The sequence below is a fragment of the Triturus cristatus genome, chromosome 5_2, assembly GCF_964204655.1.
Source record: "Triturus cristatus chromosome 5_2, aTriCri1.1, whole genome shotgun sequence".
Lineage (NCBI taxonomy): Eukaryota > Metazoa > Chordata > Amphibia > Caudata > Salamandridae > Triturus > Triturus cristatus.
The window spans coordinates 759792953-759810996 of NC_140588.1; the positions used below are offsets into that span (position 1 = coordinate 759792953).

General features: G+C 49.1%; 1 protein-coding gene across 1 annotated transcript in view; it reads left to right on the forward strand.

Annotated features, from left to right (window-relative positions):
* LOC146829232 (plastin-3) overlaps nucleotides 1-17639 on the forward strand; it is a 409189-nt gene extending 391550 nt beyond the window's left edge. The window contains exon 16 of the mRNA XM_085607861.1: nucleotides 16400-17639. Coding sequence (XP_085463987.1) covers nucleotides 16400-16532 — 133 coding nt within the window. The 3' untranslated portion in view covers nucleotides 16533-17639. The remainder of the gene's footprint in view (nucleotides 1-16399) is intronic.
* The last annotated feature ends 405 nt before the right edge of the window (nucleotides 17640-18044 follow it).

Below are 18044 nucleotides of genomic sequence, written 5' to 3' on the forward strand. Positions count from 1 at the left end.
GCCAGGAAACGTCCAATGTTTTTAAGCTCAAATGGGCTTTACTTGATCTGTCTCCTGTCTACAATCTCCTCTTTTTTAATGTAACTCAAAGGGGAAAATCAATACCCCAGTTTTTCAAAATCTCCCTCTTACCAAGTTCAAAATGTTTGCAAGTATGGTACATTGGATCATGGTAGGCAGGAGGAATTGGGGTAGGGACATGGACTCGGATAACAGAGGACAGGAGGGACATGGAGAGGTGCACCAAACTGACCCTACAGGGCAGGCATCGGGGAGTGCAGCACAACAATCCATGGAAAGCAATAGGGAGGGACAGGACCATGCACATGGACAACAGAGAACAGAGGGGAAAGAGGCAGTGGTAGCTAGCTGACCATAATGGACAGACAGGAGGGAAAGCTGCAGCATAACAGACCATAAAGGGCAGGAGGGACGGATCAGGGGCATTACAATGGAACAGGCAAGCCAGGAGGGAGGGAATAGGGGTCTGCACATGGAAAAAGAGGGCTGTGGCAAGGGGGCAGGGCAGGAGCAGCAAGATTACCATGGAGGTCAGGCAGTATGGGCACTAGAAACAAGACACACCATGGAGAGCAACAATGAGACTATGATGTCATACACACAGACCATGGAGGGAAGGTGGGAGGGGCCATGGCATCACAGAAGACCATGCATGGCAAGCACGAGGGTTAGTGGCAGCACAATGGCTATGATGGGCAAGAAGGAGGGTGCAGGGGCATGCACAAAGGACCATGGAGGATAGAAGGGAGGGTCAGGACCTGTGCACAGACAAAGTTCAGGGGAAGGGGCCTCACAACAGACCACACGGGGCAGGCAGGAGGAGCAGTTGCAGCACAACAGACCAGGGAGGGCAGAAGGGTGTGGCAGTAAAATGGACCATGGAGGACAGGAGGAAGGGGATAGGGGCATGGCATGTGGACAGGCAGGGTGGAGGTGGCAGGGACAGGTTACAGTCATGACAATGCTAGGCAGGTGGGAGGGGAGTGGCAGCTCAACAGAACAGTCAGAGTAGATAGGAGTGGCAGGTCCATGGAACATGGTGGGCAAAAAGGATGGAGCAGGGGCATGCACAAAGACATCGGATGGCAGGGGGAAGGAGAATAGGGGCAGCAAGCTAAGCAGAGGCTAAGCAGGAGGTCAATGATGGGCCATAGAATTGGGCAATGGAGGGCAGAAGGAGTGGACTGGTACATCATGCTAAATGGAGGGCAGTGGCAGCACATCAGACCATGCATGGCAGGAGGGAGGAGGTTAGTCCATGGATTCAGACTGCAGAGGATAGGGAGGAGGTGGATGGGGCAGCAAGCTAACTGTTCAGAGAAGGTGGGTATTAGGAACTTTATTGTTTTTAAAATGTGTGTCTGTGCGAACTACTTAAAATATGAACAAGTATGCAGCATAATCTCACTTTTATTCAGGATGAAGAGGACGTTTGTGACTCCGGGCTCACTTGGCAGAAACACCCCCTGACCCTCCACCCCCATCGCAAAATGTAATGCCCGTGAAAAGGGTAGGTGGATGCAGTGTTATATAGAACATAGTCCTGAGAGCACGATTGAAAATGAAAACTAGATATAGTATACGGTATAAACTATGCACCAAAAAGTGTGATATAAGATGAACCGGGGCGTGAAATATAATATGCAATACATTGTGCGCAATGACAGATTCATTGGAGATAGCACAGGCACTAGCGCGTGCTATGCGATATGCGCCTTGGAGTGTAATATGCACAGGGCAGTGTTGTGTAACCTAACTAGTCTCTAAAGTTGTAATATAAAATATGTGCTGGGGAGTGTAACGTTGCATATGCACTGTGACAAAGATATGGATCCCAGAATGTAATATGTATGGCATAGCGCTGTGCGTTATAACATAGGCATCGAGGAAGGCACGTTAGATGGGGCAATATAACCCGTGCAAAGACAAGTGTGGCACGACATATTCACAGGGTGGTGTTACAGTGCACATGGGCTAGAGAGTGTCATAGCATACGCACTAGCTGGTGGAATACAACACAGAGGTGTGTGGCACTCGGCGGGCACTGGTGAGTGTAACACAGCATTGGGCTCATCCAGGAGCACACTGACTCTCAAGTGAGGTTCGTCTCCTTTCCAGAGAGTAAAATAAAAAGTATTACACATCCGGCGGTGGATGTGTGTTTTATTAACCGTGAGGGGGGTTTCTTGCATAGTTTGGTCGAATTTTTGTGGAATCCCCTTTGAATGGCTTGGTGTGCGTGTATATTAAATGTGCCCGTCAATAGCTACCCATGTTTGTATAAATAAACGACAAGGGTGTCTACTTGGAGAGTACCCACCGGCGGGGGCGCTGGGATTAGGCACGGTAGGGCGTCAGACACGTCAGAGCTTCACTAGCGGTGTAAATACATTCCATGTGGATTCATTCTATGCATAGTTGCCTTTTAATGAATATCACGCAAATCGTCATGGTGATGGGTACATACGGTTTGTCCAGCATGTCCTAAGTGTTTCTATAAATATATTTTTTTTTAAATAATAAAAAACAAAGGCCGGCCCTGGGGGATGGGGTCCCCGGGGCCATAAGTGTCCTAAGGAGGGGGGCAACGCAGCCCCCTCCTAAAGAATTAAAAAAAAAAAAGGCCTTGACCCGGGGGTTGGGGTCCCCGGGGCCGATTAAGGCCTTGGGAGGGCCAAATTGTTTTTTTTTTTTAAAACAAAAAAATTATGGTGCAGGCCCTGGGGGATGGGGTCCCCAGGGCCAGTAAATTAGAAAAAGAAGGGGGGCCACACAGCCCTCCTTCTTGAAAAAATAAATAAAAGACCGGCATCGCGCCGGAGGCCACGCCCCCTCCTAGCAGCACTCTGCAAATGCACCCCCTGGCCAGTTGTAAGTTGGGGAATTAATTCCCCTTCAATACTGAGGGTCCCTGAGGGCCAACTAGCCCAACAGGTATCTCCAGTATGCGCCAGGGAGCTGCGTTGCAGACAGGTGTTCTGAGGCCACGCCCCTTTTTACACCTCTATGCAACGCAGCTCTGTGGTGCTTACTGGAGGTACCTAGTGGGCTAGTTTGACCCTAGGGACCCTTAGGATTCAAGGGGACTTAATCTCTCAACAAAAAAACGCCACAGGGCGTGTTTACACAGTGGTGAAGGGAGGAGACGGGGCCTGAGGTGACGTGTGCAAACACGCCCTGTGGCGCGTTTTAAGTTGGGGAAATAATTCCCTTTCAATCCTGGGGGCCAACTAGCCCACCAGGGGCTTCCAGTAAGCGCCACTGCTCTGCGTTGCAGAGGTGGTGCAGGCCGTGCCCCTTTTTTCACCTCTCTGCAATGAAGCTCTGTGGCGCTTACTGGAGGTACCTAGTGGTCTAGTTGGACCCTAGGGACCCTCAGGATTCAAATTAACTTAATCTCCCAACTTAAAACGGCCACAGGGCGTGTTTACACAGTGGGGAAGTGAGGGGACGGGGCCTGAGATGACTTGTGCAAACACGCCCTGTGACGCGTTTTAAGAGGTAGTTTTAATCACCTGCCCTATTATATACTAGGGGCTTACTGAGGAGGTCATGCTGATCACAGGCGGACCCCAACGCATAGTGTTACCTCGTGTATGTAGGTGTTTTCACTGTATTCTGAGTGTCTTTTAACATAGCACTGGCTCTAGGACTGGTTAGTCAGACTCAGTTACCACCAGTATCCGTCTGAAAAAGTTGAGGGTACAGGATGATTTTGCAACAAGGCTTCTTTCTGTTCTTCTGTTTGTTCTTTCTGCACATTATCCTTCTTCCTGCACTTTTCTTCGTCTTTGAGGACCTCTGTTGCTTCTTTCTGCATTACTTTATTTTCTTTTTGTGCGTTTTTTCTTCTTTCTTCACATGTCCGATCTCTGTAGCCATAGTTAGAAATTAGCATTTAAAAAACCTTTGAAATTCACTGAAAAAACCATAGGTTTCAGGCACGTTATAGTTAGGAATTAGCATTTAAAAAACCTTAGAAATTCACTGAAAAAACCATAGGTTTCAGGGGCGTTGTAGTTAGCTGGACTTTTCACTCGTACAATGCACGGCTGATGACGTCACATTACATCACTCATGACCTGGTCAGTGACATCACTCATGACATCACTGATGACATCTCAAATGACATCACTGATGACATCACCGACATCATCCAGTGAATGTGTTTTTCTGAAAATTACATATGTTTTATATATGTATATCTCAAGGTCGATGGAAGAATAAATGGGTATATAAGTGTCTAAATGGATGATTTGTTTTTGAAAAATTGATTGTATAACTGACTGATTAAGTGCATCTTAGTGAATACATGGCTTAGTGAGTAATGTTTAAATATGTAAATATCTGTATCAGTCTCTCACTTTGTGTAGAAGTGGCTGCATGGGTTGGTGAGTAGCTACATGAGTGTCTATATAGGTTATTAGTTGGTTTTATGAGTATCAGAATGAGTGTTTGTGTGTCTGTATGGTTCGGTGGGGGTATTACGTAGTGCATAAGTGCATGAATGAGTGACTCACTGTTTGTATGTGTTGAAGACAGCATGTGTGCAGGACTGTATGGGTGGATGAGTGTGTGTATGGGTGTGTTAGTGAGTGAATGACTGTCTCAATAGTGTCTTTATGAGTAACTACATATGTTTTAAACTAGTATATGTGACTATTGTTGTATATAAGTGAGTATATTTGAGAGTGAGAGATTGAAAGAGTTCCTGTATGAATAAGTATGTGTTTATAAGTGATTGTTTAAAAGACTAAGTATGTGTAAGTTTCTGTAGAAGTAAGTGTGGTGGTGTGTGTGTATAACTGTATATGCAAGTAAATGGATGTTTGATTCTTTATTAGCATGAGTGACTGTGTGTGAGTAACTCTATGGATGAGTGGTGTTGTGTAACAGGATGTATAGGTGTATGAGTACATATGATGAGTGAGTACATGTATGAGTGACTGTATAGGACTGTTGGTGAATGAGTGGATGTGTATGTGGATCTTAGAATTACTGAATAGGTTGTTGTAACCGATATTGGTATGTCCATTGTTTTGAAAATTTTAGTTACTAGTTTTTGAATGTGTGTATCAAAGGTTATATTAGGGGGAGAGGAGGTCTGCCACTCTATCGCAAGGATGATGTCATCAGTGATGTCATCAGTGATGTCATGAGTGATGTCACTGACCATGTCATGAGTGATGTAATATGTGACGTCATCAGCAGTGCATTGCGGGCGCGCGAGTAATAGTTAGCTCAACTAACTATAACGGGGGAATTTCAATGGTTTTGTACGAGTGAAAAGTCCAGCTAACTATAACGCCCCTGAAACCTATGGTTTTTTCAGTGAATATATATATATATATATATATATATATATCATATTTACATTTTATAGAAACACACATTCACTGGATGATGTCATCAGTGATGTAATTTGAGATGTCATCAGTGATGTCACTGACCATGTCATGAGTGATGTAATGTGACATCATCAGTGCATTGCGGGCACGCGAGTTAAAGCTAGCTCAACTAACTATAACAGGCGAATTTCTCTGGTTTTATGAGTCAAATGTTCAACTAACTATAACGTCCCTGAAAAATAAATATATATATATATATATATATATATATATATATATATATATATATATATATATATATATATATATATATATAATTATGCTCTCTCACAGAATATTTTAGTTGTAGATCTGTTTGAGAAGCCACCTGTGATAAGTTTGGTGGGCTTTAATTGGTAGTTTGAACAAACCCATGAGCTGTAGAAAACATACAAAACATGAATTTTCAAATCCTGCAGTTACACCTAGACAAATCATTGGTGCATTTTTTTACTTTTCAGCCTCAGTGTATGCAACAATCATGCACCTATGTGGAGGACCCTTTGTAGTTAGTGATGAGAACAAAGACTGGACTCTGTGTTCTGGAGGTGGTGTACCTGCTCTCTTACTTAGCAGGTGTGACTGCTATCAGCGTGCTGGATTACTTGAGACTGGCAGCTGTGGCAGTCTGTAGTGGGTCTGGACTTTTCAGTCGAAACCTACCAGACAGTGCAGCTGTTTGGTTTGCTTACAACTTCTTGTGGGCATTCTGAATTAGGCCTGAGGTAAATATCTGAAAGAAACACGTTAGTTAGATTCCTCACCTTAGAATATCCCCAGGCGTCAGACTGGATCCGGAAGATTTTTCGTCAGCAATACCCCTTGCGCGTCGCTAGGCGTCGTCTGCGGCTCCGCGTCCGTCGTCGGCGTCGTGCGCCGGGATGACGTCGTCGGAGTACTTAGACGCCGCCCTCGCGCGCTGACGTCAGTTCTTCTTTTTTCCGCGCCAGTAAGCGCAGATCCGGGAGAGCTACCCCTTTTAGTCTTTTTTGACTAAATCTTTTTGATCATTTTTGATCCTTGTCTGTCGACATCTGGTGCCGGTAGGATGCCTGGGTTCAAGGCTTGTGAAGATTGTCATCGACTGATGTCGGTGACCGATCACCACCGCCGGTGCCTCTACTGCTTAGGCCTCGACCACGACGCGGAGTCGTGCAACGACTGTCAGGCCCTGACTTCGAAGGCTAGGCGGGAGCGGTCCCGCAAGCTTTTGGAGCTTCGCCACTCGGCTCCGCGTCGTGCGCGATCCCGGTCCAGGAGGAGGTCCAAGGATCGCTCGCGGAGCCCTAGCCGACGCCACCATCGCTCGTCGGGCTCCAAGTCGTCGGGTAAGTCCAAACACTCTAAGAAGTCGAAGCGGCGACATCGCTCTTCGGACTCCCCTCGCCGGTCGCGCGACTCGGCCGAGGGTCCAAGTGGTTCCACCCCCGCGGCTCCGGCGGAGCCGCAGGTGCCGCGTCCGCCCCCATACCTTCCGGTCCCTGGGGCTGACGCGGCGCCGGCGGAGATCAGTGCCTTCCTCTCGGCCATGAGGAGCCTGGCCCCGCCGTCGACGCCCGCTGGCGCGCCTTCGGGCCCCGCGGACTCGACTGGGCGACCTCGCGTGCCGGCGGCTCCGGCGCCGTCGACGACTCCGGTCTCGACGCCGCAGGTCCCCGCGGGGCCCTTGCCTGGGCCCCAGTCGACGCCGGTTGACCTTGTCACTCCTCCACCGGCGCCGACGCCTGAACCACCGACGCCGTCACCGGCGCCACCGACGCCTGTGACGCCGACGCCCCGGTTTAGCCCTCATCCGGACCCGACGCCGGCACGGCGTCCGCCGACGCCGCATCCGACGCCGCTTGAGTCCTACCATCTCTACAGTCCGGTTCCGATCATTCCTCCTGTTTATCAGGAATCGGAAGAAGGGGGCGACTGGGAGGGGTTCGAGGACCCTCTGGCTGTTCAGTCACAGCTTTCTCAGGACTGGGCAGATGAACTGGGGGAGGCCAGCGGACTGGACACCTCGCCAGACGCTGGATTCACTTCTCCTCCGACCGTGGCTTCGGAGGAGGGTGCAGCATTTTCTGTGGTGCTGCGCAAGGCGGCTGAGGCCCTTGGGCTCGAGTTGCCTGCCGTGGCTGTGAGGACCAACATCCTCACTGAGGTGCTTCAAACCTCAGCAAGCTCCACTGAGCCTCTGCTGCCGTTCAACGAGGCCCTCACTGACGTTCTGCAGGGCACCTGGTCCAAGCCCTCCACAGTTCCTCCTGTGGATAGGAACGTTGCCAGGCGCCACCGCCCTGCTCCGGGCGACCCCAGTTTCCTGTCCCAACACCCCACCCCCGAGAGTCTGGTTATCCAGGCCTCTACTTCCCAATCCTCCTTCCCGACCGCTCCGCCGGACCGGGATTCCAAGAGACTCGAGCAGTTTGGCAAGAAACTGTTCTCGTCCCTTAGTTTGGGCCTGCGGTCCTTAAATACCGCCTGTCTCTTGGACCGTTATTCCCATTCCCTGTGGGATACGGTGGAGGACGTGCTGCCCCTGTGTCCGGAGGAGGTCCGGACGCGTCTTACCCAGGCTTTGGCCGATGGGAGGGATGCGGCACGGCACGCCATACGATGTGGGCTTGACACCACGGACTCGCTAGGTCGGGCGATTTCCACCACGGTGGCGCTCCGCCGCCACGCCTGGATGCGGTCCACGTCATTTTCCGGGGATGTCCAGAACACCCTCATGGACATGCCCTTTGATGGCACTCGCCTGTTTGGTGAGAAGGCGGACAGTGCGCTGAACCGTTTTAAGGACTCCCGGGCTACGGCCAAGTCCTTGGGCCTCTCGGCTCCGCGGGCGCACACCTCCGCTTTTCGCCCCTTTCGTGGCCAAGGAAGGGGCGCCTCCTCCCGTCCGCAAAGCCACCAGCCGCAGAACCAACCTGCGCGCGGACGCGGCTTCCGCCGTGGCGGAAATGGAGGCCGACGTGGTCAGCCCACATCCACCCCGGCAGCATCCGCCTCAAAGCCTTCCTAGTCCGAGCTTTCAGGCCCATACCACGCCAGTGGGCGGCAGAGTTCGCCATCACCTGCTCCACTGGCGGTCCATAATATCGGACAGGTGGGTGCTGCAAATCGTCCGAAGGGGCTACTCCCTCCCCTTCGAGACGACCCCTCCAGCCATGCCACCGCAGCACCACCGTATCTCGGGGGATCATTTGGATCTTCTCCGCGAGGAAGTTTCGGCTCTCTTGGCCAAGGGGGCCGTCGAGCGCGTTCCGAGTCCAGAAGTAGGTCGTGGTTGTTATTCCCACTACTTTCTGGTTCCCAAGAAGGGCAAGGGGGGCCTGCGCCCTATCTTGGACCTCCAGAACGTCAATGCCTTCCTCCGAAAGGAGAGGTTCAAGATGCTCACGTTGGCTCAGGTTTTAGCTGCCCTAGACCCTGGAGACTGGATGGTAGCGTTGGACTTGCAGGACGCATATTTCCATATCCCCGTCCTGCCGGCCCACCGGCGTTACCTGCGGTTCACGGTGGGCCAAGAGCACTTTCAGTTTACCGTGCTCCCCTTCGGCCTCACCAGTGCCCCTCGGGTGTTCACGAAAGTGATGGCGGTGGTCGCAGCTCATCTGCGCAGATCAGGGGTCCCAGTCTTCCCCTATCTCGACGACTGGTTGTTGAAGGCGGGCTCGCCCCAGGCAGTCGTCTCCCACCTCCAGACTACGGCGGATCTCCTGCATTTGCTGGGGTTTTCCATCAACGTGCCGAAGTCACACTTGAGCCCCTCTCAGAAGCTCCTCTTCATCGGAGCGGTTCTCGATTCGGCGCAGTTCCGGGTCCATCCTCCGGAACAGCGGGTCCGGGATATACAGGCCCTGATTCCCATCTTTCGGCCTCTATCCCGGGTTTCGGTCAGGCTAGTGTTGCGGCTTCTGGGGCTGATGGCCTCCTGCATCCTACTAGTGCATCACGCCAGGCGGCGCATGCGGGCTCTGCAGTGGGACCTGAAGTTTCAGTGGGCCCAGCATCACGGCAACCTGTCCGACCATGTCTTGATCTCGGAGGGTACTGCACAGCAGTTGCAGTGGTGGCTCACGGACCGCGAGTGGGTCAAGGGCAAGAGCCTCTCCCTTCCCCAACCGGAGCATGTCGTAGTGACGGATGCGTCCCTCCTGGGATGGGGTGGCCATATGGGAGAGGCGGAGATCAGAGGCCTCTGGTCTCCGGCGGAGTCTCGTCTCCACATCAACCTGTTGGAGTTGAGAGCGATCCGGCTTGCACTGAAAGCCTTCCTTCCCTCTGTCAGGGGAAGTGTCGTGCAGGTGTTCACGGACAACACCACCGCCATGTGGTACTGCAACAAACAGGGCGGGGTGGGGTCGTGGACCCTTTGTCAGGAGGCTCTGCGCCTCTGGACATGGCTGGAACACCAGGGCGTCACCCTGGTGGTTCAACATCTGGCGGGCTCTCTGAACGCCAGAGCAGACGAACTCAGCCGCCGGTGCATGATGGATCACGAATGGCGTCTGAACTCCGAAGTGGTGCAAGGCCTCTTTCAGCAGTGGGGAGAGCCTTGGTTAGATCTATTCGCCACCGAAGAGAACGCGCAATGTCAGCAGTTCTGCGCGTTGGAATTTCCAAGGCGGCACTCGCTCGGCGACGCTTTTCGTCACGAGTGGAGTTGCGGTCTGTTGTACGCCTTTCCGCCTATACCACTTCTGCCCAGAGTGCTGAAGAAGATCAGGCGCGACCGGGCCCAAGTCATCTTGGTGGCTCCGGATTGGGCACGAAGATACTGGTATCCCGAGCTACTCAGTCTGTTGACCGATCCCCCGATACGTCTGCCCCTTCGGGAGGATCTTCTGTCGCAGCAGCAGGGGACGGTCCTCCACCCGAACCTGTCCAGCCTCCACCTCCATGCGTGGAGATTGAGCGGCGGCAGTTGATGCCATTTGACTTGCCTCCTGAAGTCTGTGATATCATTCTGGCAGCCAGGCGTCCCTCCACAAAGTCGGTATACGCCTGCCGGTGGAACAAATTTGTGGCATGGTGCACAGCAAAGGCTGTGGATCCCCTTTCCGCCCCTCTTTCTGAGGTTCTCCTCTTCCTTCTTTCTCTGGCCCGGCAGGGCTCTGCCCTGGGCACCCTGAAAGGTTATCTTGCTGCCATCTCCGCCTTCTTGCGGCTTCCTGATCAGCCTTCTCTTTTCAAGTCCCCTGTGGTTACACGCTTTCTCAAAGGCATTACACACACACGTTCCCTCCTGTCCCTTTTGTAATGCCTCAGTGGGACTTGAATCTGGTTTTGACATTCCTGATGTGCGCTCCCTTCGAGCCTCTTCACAATTGCCCTCTTCGTCTTCTAACTCTAAAGACTGCTTTTCTGGTAGCCATCACCTCGGCTAGACGGGTGAGTGAGCTCCAGGCTTTATCTTCTAAGCCTCCTTTTCTATCTGTTCATCCGGACAAGGTTGTCCTTCGGCCTCGTCCCTCCTTTCTTCCTAAAGTGGTGACTCCATTTCACCTTGGGCAGTCTGTCACCTTGCCCACCTTCTTTCCGCCTCCGCATCCTTCCAAAGAGGAAGAGAGGCTCCACCGTCTGGACCCAAAACGTGCGCTCTCCTTTTATCTGGACCGCACCAAACAGTTCCGGGTGGACGACCAGCTTTTTGTTGGGTACGTGGGCGCTAAGAAGGGGAAGGCTGTGCACAAACGAACCATCTCTCGGTGGGTCGTTTTGTGTATAAAAATCTGCTATTCCTTGGCTAAAAAGGACCCTCCTGTTGGGCTGCGCGCCCATTCTACTCGGGCCACAGCGGCTACTACTGCTTTGGGACGGGGTGTCCCTTTGCAGGACATCTGTCAGGCGGCAACGTGGGCTTCGCTACACTCGTTTGCCAGGCATTATTGCCTTGACAGCCAAGTCCGGAGGGATGGCTTCTTTGGCCGTTCTGTCCTCCAGGACTTTCTGGTGTGATCTTGGTTCGCAGACCCACCACCGGGGATGGTATTGCTTGGGTATCTATTCTAAGGTGAGGAATCTAACTAACGTGTTTCTTTCAGATGAACAAGTTACTAACCTTCGGTAACGATGTATCTGTAAGAAACATTAGTTAGTTAGATTCCTCACCGACCCACCCATCCTCCCCGTTCTGCGAACTGACATCTAGGGTTAAGGTTGTCCTTTCAGGCCCCTAGATTTTATTTTTGGCACCAGTGTCGGTCTTTGCATGGCTCTGCGTTCCTGGCGCGGAAGGCTATGTACAAGAACTGACGTCAGCGCGCGAGGGCGGCGTCTAAGTACTCCGACGTCATCCCGGCGCACGACGCCGACGACGGACGCGGAGCCGCAGACGACGCCTAGCGACGCGCAAGGGGTATTGCTGACGAAAAATCTTCCGGATCCAGTCTGACGCCTGGGGATATTCTAAGGTGAGGAATCTAACTAACTAATGTTTCTTACAGATACATCGTTACCGAAGGTTAGTAACTTGTTCTTCTGTTCCGCTCGCGGAAATTGCGATAATTTGACATTTTTGCGTTCCGCGGAGAGCGCAAAAATGTCAAAATTTCCGCATTCCGCAGCTTAGCGATAATTTGTTTCTTGCTCGCGTTCTCCACAAGATGTTGGATTGTTGGTAGCCATTTGCGCTGTCTCGCGACAGTTCGCGTCCGCAGTAATGTCATTGGTCGCACGATCACGTCTTTCTTCTCACGATCATGCACCGCGAGAAGAGTGAAAACAAGATGGCCGCGCCCGCAAGCAACCGCATGGGTAAGTTGGCGAGCCGAGACCATGCAGAAAATACCGTGAACGGGCGGAAAAAAAACTTCCGCATCTTCGCTATATTTCCACGTGTTTGCGGAGATTTGTAACATTTTTGCGATAATTTGCGAAAGTCACTTTCGCAAATTCCGCCCACCCCTATTCTGAATGCTTCCCTGGGAATGCATTTCGCCTATTGCTTACTAATGGCTTTGTGGTTTGTAACTCAGTTGCTTGTTTTCTATTTGGTGCCTTCATTTGTTTTAGGCTGTCCAGCTTGAGTTCGTCCCTCCTGTGAGTAACCTTGTTTACTGTATTCTTCAGACTACTCGCTTTCTGTAAACAGGCTTTTAAATTGTGTTATAATCTTGTCACATTTGCTGTGTATTCAAAGAAGGTCATATGTCTGGCTCTCTTTTGAGGGAGGGTGGTGTTTACTTCTTTCTTAGTCTTCATAGTGATAGAATTTATCTGACAATCTTGCTGAGTTCCTACGTGGGAGGAGAGAATGTAGGATGTTGTTTTTTTTTCTAGTACACAATAAAAATGAACTGTGCTGATTTCAGAATTTTACCTAATTAGGAAAGTACAAATGAAGCGCACTTTTTTTTGTAATTCTGATGTGTGGTGGAAACTAATATTTGAATACGATTAAAGCACATCATTACACTTGGTGAATAAATTACCACACATAGTTTGTGCGTACCAAAATTGTGTCCACTCTGCGATGCTCTTCTGGACTCCACGACACTCTTTTTCGTGTGCATTCCACTCCGCCCTTCCACTCCAATGTACCCCCCTTCACTCTGCCTGCTCCACTCTACCCCACTATACTTCACTCTACTCCACTTCAATCTACCCCAATCCATTCCACCCAGTCTACCCCATTCCACTCCAATCTGCTCCACAGCATCCCCATTCCACTCTACCCCACTCGATTCTACCACACTACACTCAAACCCACCCCACTACACTCCAACCCAATCTAATTGTATCCACCCCACTCTGCCCCAGCCTAATCTTTCCCTCTCCAGTCTACCCTGCTGCACCCCACCCCAATCTACCCTACTCTAATCTACTGCACCCCACTTCAATTTACCACAGTCCACTCAACTTCAGTGTACCCGCTTCAGTCTACCCTAATCCACTGCGATCCAATCTATCCCACTCCACTCTGCCCCAATCTTCCCTACTCCAGTGTGCCCCAATCTTCCCCACTCCAATCTACCCAACTCTACTCCAGTTTACCCCACTCCATCCCAATATACCCCACTCCTCTCCAGAAACCCCACTCCATTCCAAAATATGCCACTCCAATCTACTACACTCGACCCCCACCTCAGTCTACCCCTCTTCAATTTACGACACTCTACTCCACTGTGCACTCCAATCTCTCCAACTCCACACCACTGCACCCCAGTCTACCCCACTCCAATCTACTCCACCTTTCCCAATGTAATCTAACCCACTCCACCCCAATCTATCCACTCCAATATACCCCACTCCACCTAATCTACCCTGTCCTACTGTACTCCATTCCAAACTACCTTTCTCTAATCCACCCAATATACCCCACTCCACTTCAACCTACCCTACTCCAATCTAACCCACTCTACCTGACTTCTCTACCCCAGTCTACCACTCTATTCCAATCTACCCTACTCTAATCCGCCCAATCTACCCCGCCCCATCACACTCCAATCTACCCCTCCACTCCTAATTTTCCTCATTATACCACTCTTTCCCAAACTACCCAACTCCGCTCTAGCATAATCTACCCCACACAGCCCCATCTACTCCACTTCTCTTCATTCTACCCACTTCTCTACATTCTACCCCACTCCACCCAATCTGCCCAGTCCAATCTACCCCACCCTACCCCAATCTACCACACTTCACTCCATTTTAGCACACTCCACTCAAATGTACTCTACTTTAGTGAAATCTAACCCAGCCCACCCTTATCACCCCACTCTAATCTACTCCACCATAATCTACCCTACTCAAGTCTACCCCACTCAACTGTACCCTAATCTACTCCAATCTACCCCCACTCTACCCTAATGTAACCCTCTCCAGTTTCCCCCACTCCACTCTACCCACTCCCAACTACCCAACTTCATTCCAAATCTACACCAATCTACCCAATCCCACTCATCTACCCTACTCTAATCCACCCATCTCTAATCCACCCAGTCTGCCCTACTCCCCTCTACCTTAATTTAGCCCACTCCAATCTATTCCACCCCGATCCACCTCACTCCTATCTACCCCATTCCACCCAATCTACTGCAGTTCAATCTACCCCACTCCGATCTACTATGCCAATCTACCCCACTTGCTCACTCCAATCTACCCCAATCCATTTACCTTGCTCCAGTCTACCCCACTTAACTGCAGTCTATCCTTATCTACAACAATCTACTCCACTGCAGTCTACTCCACTACAATCTATACCATTCTGCCACACTGCCCCCCAATCTCCCTCCCTCCACTCTACCCCACTCCACCCCTTTCCACTTCACCCCGATCTAACTCAATTTAACCAACGCCACTAATTTTTAGCCAAGCTCAACAGCAGCCACAGTGGTGTACAGCATTGCTAAAACACATTGCCAAAGCCAATAGGCCTTGCATAGGCGAGACCTATTGGTTTTGCCACTGCTTGTTTACCTGTGCCAACTGATGGACAAGCAGTCTGCTGACCGTGCCATGATACATTTCCTCAATCCTCATGTGGCTGGGCTCTTTGTTACATTTTGCATGTATTCTGCTTTATTGTGTAGTTATGGGTGTGTGGTAGTTTGCACCAAAAGTGATACTGTGAGCCTGGTGAATCAAATCTTGTAATGTCACTAGAGCTATGATATATACAATGGAGATTTTGGTAGCATGCCAGACATAGTGCTATAGTATTGTCTCTTAGGAAATGCAGGGATAGACCCTGATCATCTGACTTTTGTCCTGACTTAGCAATATCCTCTTTAGGCATGAAAAGAGTGTGGGAGCTATCTCTTTATAAACACAGGGCAAGCCCTGTGCTAGGCTTATCCTTGTGTTTCATTTGAGTGTCACTCATGAAAGATTGCTAGATGGGAAGTTAGTGCTTTGTACTTGTGTATTGGGTGTCAGGAAATAGATGGCTCCCAGTGCCACCACCTCCGGCCTGCCATCACCCAAAGAGTGAGATATTGGCTGGCTTGGCCAAGGACGGATACACAATACTGCCATCTGGTCTGGTTCCGAAGTGCAAATGAGAAATACACAATCTCGGCACAGGCGGATAATTCAGAAACATTTACATTATATAAGAGGGATGTGGTATGTATCCCTTGGTGACACATTTGAAAACCTAGACCATAATGAAACACCGCCTAAACAAATCTGTTGGTTATCAGACCTGTGCTGCGCAGAAGCCACCATGAAAGGGTAGCTCCTGTGCTTTTGCTGCCCATAAATCTGCCTTGTCTTGAGCCCTTTTTCTTTCATACAGATGTTACTGGAAAAGGTGCTCATAGATTTGTTTCGGTTGGTCTCCCACATATAGTGACATCAATCATTTAAACATTTGCAAAAGTGGTTCCGGCCTCTGTGTTAAATAAATAAGGTGTTCTTCTATTTTTTCTTTTGTTGGATTCTATGGTGGCTTTTGTGTTGAGAAGTGTCTTGGCCAGGTAATCAGGAGAATGGTCCTCTCCCCACCTAGATGTATATAATCAGGACATCCTTAAAGCCCATGAACAGGGTCTACACATTTCGGATTCAAGCTAGAGGTGGGGTTTAAACTTTTAGAGCAAGGTTTAGCAGCATGGGATGTCCTTGCAGGACTGAGCTGGACACCAAAATCAACCCTCCCAAAAATGCACAAGCCAGCCCCACACTGCTGTATAATCTGACTGGAAAGGGGCATTCTTGGGTCATGGTAGTTCTGAAAGGATCCCCCTAATCCTCAGCTTGACAGGGAAATGCCCGAGTGGCAGAATGACCTGTTCGGCCTTCGTTATGTTTATATTGGATACTTTAGATCATATGGATTTGTTCAGTTACAACTGAATTTTTTTGGGTGGTTTAACTGATAGTTAACGTGCAGTACTACACGCTTAGAGAACTGCTATGAAATAGTGCACAATATACAGAGAGTCAGTGATTGGTGTGCAGCATATGTATGCATTTCCTTCTTTTGACCATATTCAGGTAATAAATTGTAAGCTGCATAAAGTACCTGAAACTAAATCTCAAATCTTGCTCCATAGGTATGCTGTATCAATGGCTAGAAGAATTGGCGCCAGAGTCTATGCTCTTCCTGAAGACCTTGTGGAGGTGAAACCAAAGATGGTTATGACCGTGTTTGCGTGCTTGATGGGCCGAGGGATGAAGAAAGTGTAAGGGTGCAATATAGGCAACAAAGGAACCAAAATAACACCCAGATCATTCCTGCCAACACAGGTGCATGATAAATATGTGTGGGTTCTAGAGTAGAACACCCTTAATTGGAGAACTATTGACACCTGTGTGGTTTTTCCAGCAAGACAAAAGCATCCGCTTCCTCTGGGAGAGGAAATGTACCTCGCCGAACTGCTCTTATTCCACAGAATGAACCTACGCTCCAGTTCAGGATCATCATAAACAGCGTTATCTGTATCGATTAACTACCTTGGTCTTCACTTGCGTCATTCGCACACACTTTTCTACCACATTTATGCAAAATATCCGCCTACTTCCTCGTTTTATTCTACTGGTGACAGGCGTCTAAGTGGGAACAAAGTCCCATCAAGTTCTACATAGAAACTGGTTTCCAATGTTTATTCTAGTTCTAGGAGTTGAAACGTGTATACATGGCTCTGGAGTCGTGTTAAAGATATACATAGATCTATATCCGGATTCTGCTGTGTGGAACCATAATAAAAGTTGCTTGGAAAACTTTTGCAATTCGAGAGTCTGTCAGCATTCTTCCCAAGTGAAGCCTTTTTAACGTATAACTCAACATATTACTTCACAAATGCAGTACAAGTTGTTACTTCAGGTGGAGGCTATTTTGTGTGGCAGATATGTAGAAGCCATCCAGAATCTCTGCTTAATACATATTACTAACAGACAAACCATTTGAAATAAGACCCTACTCTAAGGCGTGCAATTCTTTTTTTGTATCTTGGTTTAATGCATATACCCAGGAAATATTTTTTTACAAATCTGCATGAAAGTTTGTTATATTTTTATTTATAATGCTGTCCATTATAATATGATAGTGGAGTGTGTGGGGAGAAATTAAAGATAACATGCCAAAAAATTGTCATTCGGTTCCAGCTGTTGACTCTGGGTGCTGAGACTTTTTTTTTTTTTTACATCTGCGGAGTTGGAGGGAGAAAAGAGGGGACTCTGGGTTCCCAAGAATGCTTTTGCAAGCTGATTGCTAGGTTTTGAGAAAATATTGCTATTCGAAGCAGCATTTATCATGATGGCAAAGCATTAGTAAAAATAAAAACATAATATGTCTTTTGCTGCTGTTGGTGTCTTTTTTCAAACTTAAAACAAGTCCTAATCTGTATGGTATTTTAGTAAGTTAACTACTTGTTATCTTCATTTTACGATTTTGACAGGTTTACGAGTGTTATTGAATGCAGAGAAATCCCAGTCGTACACCCCTACCTGTGCAAACTTGCCTGATTTAGGGATTCGCAGGTGTACATAAATGTATGAAATCATAGACTTATATATGTACACCTGCCTGGTACACGTTATGTCGAAGGTTCAAACGCACCTTATCTTTTGTGTTTATTTTTACTTTTTTGATTTTCTTTTTCTGTTGAGAAACTTTTTCCTCTACTCGCACTCTAATTATGAAGTTGTTTGGAGATTTTCCAACCCGTTTACATAGCTACTTTATTACACAAATGTTTG